General features: G+C 31.1%; 1 protein-coding gene across 1 annotated transcript in view; it reads right to left on the minus strand.

The window, feature by feature from the left end:
- The window catches only part of LOC107642624 (putative cytochrome c oxidase subunit 6b-like), a 21,979-nt gene continuing 16,309 nt past the window's right edge, over positions 2,250 to 7,919 (minus strand). The window contains exons 3-4 of the mRNA XM_016346032.2: positions 2,493 to 2,574; positions 2,250 to 2,329 (exon numbers count right to left, since the gene is read on the minus strand). Of these exons, the coding sequence (XP_016201518.1) occupies positions 2,276 to 2,329; positions 2,493 to 2,574 (136 nt within the window). The 3' untranslated portion in view covers positions 2,250 to 2,275. The remainder of the gene's footprint in view (positions 2,330 to 2,492; positions 2,575 to 7,919) is intronic.

Here is a 7,919-nt window from a genome sequence, read left to right on the forward strand (position 1 = left end):
GCGTGGCAGGCCTGTCAGTTCCAAAGATAAAAATCCTCGAAAGAGAAAAGAGGTAAATACGATTCCTGTTGAAAAAGACATAGTAAAGACACCTGCAGTTGTCCAAAATTCTGATATAACGCCAGAAGACGTTCAGGTACCTGAAAATTGTGAAAATGACGAGATCTCGATAAATTATGTCTTTACAGGAGAGAAATTGGACCGAAATAAGACAATTGTCAATGAAATATTTGCATATAATGTGGCATTAGATATCATGTATGAAAGTAAGGATCTTGAGCCAAGATCAGTCGAAGAATGTCGACAAAGAAATGATTGGCCAAAATGGGAAGCAGCCATGAAGGCTGAATTAGACTCACTTGCAAAACGTGAAGTCTTTGGACCTGTAGTCCGTACACCAGAAGATGTAAAACCTGTTGGATACAAATGGGTATTTCTGAGAAAACGAAATGAGAAAAATGAAGTTATGCGCTACAAAGCCCGACTTGTGGCACAAGGTTTTTCACAAAGGCCCGGTATAGATTATGAAGAAACGTATTCCCCCGTAGTGGATGCGATAACATTGAGTTATTTGGTCAGTTAATCTGCATATCATAAACTGCATATGCATTTAATGGATGTAGTAACAGCCTACTTATACGGCTCATTAGATCGAGAGGGGGAGACTGTACTCTTTTTCCCTTGGTCAAGTTTTTTTCCCATTGGGTTTTTCTTGACAAGGTTTTTAATGAGGCAGTTCTCATCACAAAGGATTTTGTACTTTTTTTCCTTCACTAAAGTTTTTCTTTAGTAAGGTTTTAACGAGGCATAATCCTAAATGGACATCCAAGGGGGAGTGTTGTGACTAGGAAAGGATAAGAATGGATGTCCATTTAATGGGCAACCCATTTTCTACGTTGAAGAGAACAAGTTCTTAGGATGAAAGAAATAAATGTAGTTTGAAAAATAAACTTCTCTTTGCCTATAAAAGCATGATCTGAGGCAAGAGAATATACACAATAATAATAAAATCAAATACTCTCTCTTTATGTTACAATCAAATACTCTTCTCTTTATATTTCTACTACAGTTCTTTCTCTTCTTTTATTTTATAAGGTGTTAAAATAAGATTGGACTTTGCCTATAATAATAGAACCCGCATTGATGAACAAATTATTATCGATAGACCCACCATTTGAATTGTTGCAGAAAAAACACCGAAACCAGCATAAAGTTTTAAAATTTGTGTCTCATTTAAATTAGTTAATAGTTCTAATTAATATTTAATAAAATTTTTTGTATTAGGCCAGAGGCCAGTTACTGAAATTTTTGGATTGGACCGGGGGACTAACCTTTTACGTTAGTTCAATGTTTTGTTGCCGTGATAACAAAATTTAGGTTTAAAAATTATTATTAATTAATAAAATTAATAAAACTATATTAATTTGTTAGAAATTTTGTTTTATCAATTTGAATAATATAAATTTAATTTATGCTGTGTAGCAAAAAATACTATGACTTTAAAACTTTATTTGGTAAAATTTTTTAATAAAATTATTTTTTTTCTTCGTGCATAAATTTGATGTAATAGTGGAGAAAAAAATTAAAAAACGATAGTAATAATTTTTTTAATATAGAAATATATATTAGCACTTAATTGAAAAAAATTGTAATAAATCATGTAAAAGAGGGAATAGACATTATTGCATGACTATTTCCACCATCTTTTAAATTTTTTTTTACTATCACAAAATTTACGTAACAGAATATTTTAAATGCATAGTATATTTGTACCATTATTTTTTAAAAAAAATAATGACAAAATCAATACAAATAATAATTTTTAAACGAAAAAAAAAATTTATATTGACATAGAAAGTATGACATCAAGTTTAAGTCCAGAATTCAACTAATGTTATGGCCGAACACCAAAAAAATTATTAATACTAATTAAATCTAATTTATCTAATTTAAAGGATGTAAAATTAGCAAAATGGTTAACATTTTCAGATTTTCTACATGCATCCTGTTTCTCGTTGCAACAATTCAGATGGTGGGCTCATCAATAATAATTTGTTCATCAATGCGGATCCCACTATTATAGGCAAAGTCCAATCCCATTGCAACACCTCAAATCTATACATATAGATATTTTTTGCCATCTACATAGTAACATTGGCCAGAAAGAAATTGTTCTGACAATCTTTTTTAAGAAGGTATACAAAGTCTGATTTCAGTATTTCACATGCGTTATTCTTACCAATTTTTTCCAAAATAAAAGATAATACAATCAAGCCTATAACGCATCAGGAAACTGTCCTTCTCTTCTCTCCTTATCCCACTCTGCAATCTGTAAATAAACAAATAAATAAAAAAAATTCAGAAAAAAGATTAAAAAAAAAATTTATATTACAATGTGTTTAAATTTGTTACGAATTCCTTTATGCGAAAAATTAAAAGAGGGAAAAATTAAAAGACTTAAAGAAAAACTTGAATTGTAATTTGTGGCTCACCAATTCAGTTGGGCATGAGGACTTAAGAGAATTGCGAAGTTTATTGCATTCAGATGTCTCTTCGCCCTTTTGCTTAATGCATCTGATTAAGTTAAAAATAAAAAAGAAAAATACAAGTACTTATAAAAAAATTCGGTTACAAAACAATTATTTTAGCTGGAATAAATAAACAAAAATATACATAAAAAAAATGTTTGAAGTTACAAAAATACATACGATAATATCAAAATTTTAATGTATATACTTAAAATGACTAACAATGAATAAAACTAATCTATCATTAGAGGGACTATTTTAATTAAATTTAATACATACGCAACTATTAAAAGAGTGAGTTAGCAGTTAGCACTCTTTATCACTATTTAAGATATCCGAAGTAAAAAATAATAATTTTACCTATTTTAAAATCAAAATATTATTAAAAATAGTATCATTTTTTAGTCCTAAATTAATTGAACTCTAGTTTTACAAAATTTTTTCAGAAGTAACTAGGTGAGAAATTGAAAATATGTCTAGATTTAAAATTAAAAGAGTACTTTCACGCGAAAGTAGCTTAAATGACATTAATAGATCATAGCTTAAATGATATTGATGGATTGATGGATATAATCCATTTTAGCCTCAAAATTACGCTAATGTCTTATTTAATTTTTCTTACAAATATATTCTAAATGATTCTATATAAATTAGATTCGATTTACACTCTTTTACATATATATGTTGTACTAGTAATAAATCAAATCAACTACTATTAATACAATATATATATATAGTAAAATGTTTGATTCGATTTACTACTTGTAAATTAATTAACTATTTTTAAGTTAATTGTTTATTTATTCTGTATAACTTTAAAACATAAATATCAATAATCTGTTATAAGTGATAAAGTTATAAATATCAATAATCTGTTATAAGTGATAAATCGAATCAATCTGATACTATTTACTGTATATGTGTTATTCAAAATTTACATATATGTGTTATATTAGTAATAAATAAATTGAATCAACTAAATTTGATTTACTACTATGATAACATCTATTATATATTACATTACTAATTTCATAACCAAAATGTGTCATATTCGCTCCCTCGTTGCAATACTAATTTTATAACTAAAATGTGTCACATGTCACTCTCTCATTGCAATTGGAATCAATTCTTTTCCTTCAAAATTAAATAGTTCATCATACCTTCCTACTAATTTTACATTATTTGATAAAATTTTTCGAAGAGGTACTTGTACTTTTTAAAAGTTCAGACTCCTCATCTTGTGTTTGGTAAATAAAAAAGATCATATGTTTGTGCTTGCAACTTTTAAAAGGGTACTTTTGAAAGCACATAAGTAGAGTTTTTTCAAAGTTAGCTTGTGCTTTTTTAAAATTTAAAAGTATAATATAATTTCATATGTTAACTAATTTTCAAATTTAATACTTACATTTATGTCTATTATAGTATTTTTAAATTTTAAAAGCTATTTTACCAAACACAATTAATGTTGCTTGTATTTATTGAAAGCTAATTTTTATTTGGTTTACCAAATATAAATGCTACCATTTTTAAAAAGCTATCTTTCAAAAGTTAACTTTTATAAACTACTTTTGTCAAGTAAAATCTTTACCAAACTAAGCCTAATTTTACAACCAAAATGTGCCACATGTCACTTCCTCATTGCAATTGAAATCAAATCTTTCCCTCTAAAATTAAAGAGTTCTTCCCTCCTTCCTATTAATTTTATATTTTACATTATATTACTAATTTTACAACGAAAATGTGCCACATGTCGCTTTCTCATTACAATTGGAATCAAATCTTTCCCTCTAAAATTAAAGAGTTCTTCCATCTTTCCTACTAATTTTACAACCAAAATGTGCCACATGTCATTCCTTTGTTGCAATTGAAATCAAACTTTTCTCTCCAAAATTAAAGAATTTTCTCCTCCTCCCTCTCCCTTTATCTATCTCTCACATTCCTTCAACTACTCTATTTCTTTTATATTTCATTTTCAATGACTAATTACAAATTTGACAATCCAAATGTGCAACATGATATTCTTTAATTGTATTAAAATTAAAAATAAAATATTAAAATTGAAATTAAAATATAGCTATATTATATATTATATTATATATTACTATCTAATTTAATAAAATGTGTCACATGACACTCTTATTAAACTTGAGAGAAAATATTTTCCTCTAAAATTAATAAAATCTCTTCCAAACTTCTTTTATATATTATTATCTAATTTAATAACCAAATGTATCACATGACATTCTCTTATTAAAATTGAAAGAAAATATTTCTCTCCAAAATTAAACTCTCATCATAAATTCTCTCATCTATCTCTCGCTCTTTTTCTATTTTTCTCTACCATTTTTACTCTATATGTAATTTATAATTTAGGACAAATGACTAAAATAAATCATTTGGGTCTTAAATTTACCGAAATACAACTTTTGCATATTGCATACGCAAATGCAATTTTTCACTAAACTATATAAACTGCAAGAGGGTTCCACAGATTCCAAATGAACATAAACCGCTACACCCCTCCAACGGTTTATGTTGATATGCAAAATGGCTAGAAATCGCGGTATGGGTCTTGCAGTTTCCGTGTATTTGTGAAATGTGCATAAACCGTGTTAGTGGTCCAACGGTTTATGCTTTAATATAAATACGCGAGAGAGGAGTCGCGAATTATTCAATTTGAATCATTTTCATCTTTTTAGAGAGAGAGAGACATTCTAGAGATAGATAGATGAAAGTGTGGTGAGGAAGACAAAATTCTTCACGTTTAGAGGATTTGGCCATTCTGATTTTGTTGGACCGGGACCATGACGAACAGACGCAGTCTTTACCGGCCCAACAACGTTGCGCACGTTGCCGGCAGCATCAACGAAGAGGTAAGTTTGTTTTCTTTTAGTTACTGAATTTCATATAAAAATGTATTATGCAATATGTAGTAGTTAGAACATATAATTTAAGATTGACCAGTTTATAATTTCAAAGTTAAGACGTAAAATTTAAAGGTAGGATCAAATGTTTAAGTAGAATGATGATCCTCTTGTATTTAAGATATAGGATTCAAATTGCAAGACTTGTAGGGTGGTTGTTTAAGTATCATATTTGAAAACTAAGTTAAAATTTATAGCTTTTAAATATGTAAGTTTAAATTCTAATATTATAGTTTTAGTAAAATTTAGGGTTTAAAATTCAAAGATTAAATTTTATAAATAGAAAAAATTATAAGTTTAGTATTTGATTATTTTAAATTAAAGATTTGAATCTTATATTTAAGTTTTATTATTTTAAATTTATCATCGTAGGACTTATGGATTTAAAAGTTGGATATTTATTACTTGTTGTGTGATACATTTAGAAGCTTTGGTAGTCTCCCATATGTGGACTTCACCAATGCAGTAACCGATAGATTTCGCGTCTCCTTCAATACAAAATTAACACACTCGGATATGTTCGTCATCATGTGGCCGAACCGTCTGCCTCCATCCTGGTGCTGGATCCACTTATCGTACTCCAATCAATTTGCCCAATCACAAATGACCGGATTCTTAGTCCTCATAATATCAAACCAATAGTCAAATTCTGCCTCAATCTTGGCATATGCTGCATTCACAAGCAGCCGCCTCGCATCCTGACCCTTGAAACTGAGGGCAAAATTAGCTGCAACATGTCGAATGCAAAACGCTCGATATGCATGAGGTGGTAGCCAACCACTATCAGGTGCCTCCAGTGCCGCCTTAATGCCGTTGTGGCTGTCAGATATCACTAGAATGCCTTCTTGTAGGGTCACATATTGATGCAAGTGGGATAAGAAAAAAGCCCAGGACTCCACATTCTCTCCTTCCATGAGTGCAAAGGCAACGGGCAAGAGATTCAAGTTTTCATCTTGAGCTATCGGTGATCGCTCGAAATCGAAGTGGCCAAGCAAGTGTGAGGTCCGTTGTACCTTCTAACCTCCCAATTACCTTTACGTTGTCGAAGTGTGGTGCGAATCATCCACGTGCAACCATTCCCGAACTTTTTGCATCTCCCATGATACTTCAGATGATCTGACTCCATCACCCGATACTCAACTCCACGACGGATGCTATAATCCTTAACACTCAACACAGCTTCCTCCTAGTCTGGAAAGCTTGGCTAATCTAAAATTCTCCAGAAGGATTTTCCTCGTGTAATTCTTGACCTTCAAAAGTGAAATCTATGTCCGGTTGGTAGCCGACGGCTTCCAAGTTCAACGTCGAAAAATGGGGCGAGTGTTGGTGGGACCCAGAACTGGATGGCCCCTGACGTGCTGGTGGATTCCTAGGAGTATCCTCGTCACTGTCCCTCAATATATAATTTGGCTCATCGTCCGAATCATCCTCTTGCATCGCATTTTCAACCCGATCTGGTTCACCGTCACCTAAAAGACTGAAAATCAAATCAGGTGAACTAGCTAACCCAGCTAGAACAGATGAAAGTTCAGCCAACAGACAACCAAATGCAGCGATAGGCATCGAGGTAGAAGCACCCCACCGTCGTCGATTAAGGAATCAACGTTGATGCCCCGGAACCATCGACACCATCTTCCAACTTGACATACAGATCGTGTATTATCACTTCCGGAAAACTGCGCCGACAATAAAACAAAACTTGCATGTCTTTGTCCGACCCTATCACAAATGTTTCATACTGCACACCAGTTGACACAACCGCAATCGGAATCTTGTAGAAACCTTCTTCACCCACTTAGCCCCACACAAGACACAACCCTGCCTTTTGCAATATACTCATCTTTAGCTCTGACAGAGTATTTGTTGACCGGATAAAAACACTCACCAATTCTTTATCAATAAACTTAACACCGTGCCTTTTACTTTTTTATTTTTTTTTTCAGAGCAATGGACTAGAATAAAAAAACTCTCCTCACTATTAATTTGTGAAGGTGTGAAAATGACCTTTTATTATCACACCACTCCCTCCTGGTTGGTATATATAGGCAGGTATATATAGGCATTTTTAGTGCAAACATAAACTGCTGGACCCCTGTCACGGTTTATGCACGTTTGACTAAATACACAAAAACCGCGAGACCCCTGCCACAGTTTCTAGCAATTTTGCATATCAACATAAACTGCTAGAGGAGTGTAGCAGTTTATGTTCATTTGGAATTCGTAGGACTCCTCTCGCAGTTTATATAATTTAGTGAAAAATTATATTTGCGTATGCAATATGCAAAAATTGTGTTTCAATAAATTTAAAGTCCAAACGTTTTATTTTAGTCATTTGCCCTAAAATTTATATTTTATATTAGTAATTTAAAAAATCAAAATATGTCATCAGATATTTTTTATTATAATTAAAATAAAATTTTTTCTTTCAAAATTAACAAACTCTTACTCTCATTCTCACTCTTCATCT

The sequence above is a fragment of the Arachis ipaensis genome, chromosome B05 (genome assembly GCF_000816755.2).
Source record: "Arachis ipaensis cultivar K30076 chromosome B05, Araip1.1, whole genome shotgun sequence".
Classification (NCBI taxonomy): domain Eukaryota; kingdom Viridiplantae; phylum Streptophyta; class Magnoliopsida; order Fabales; family Fabaceae; genus Arachis; species Arachis ipaensis.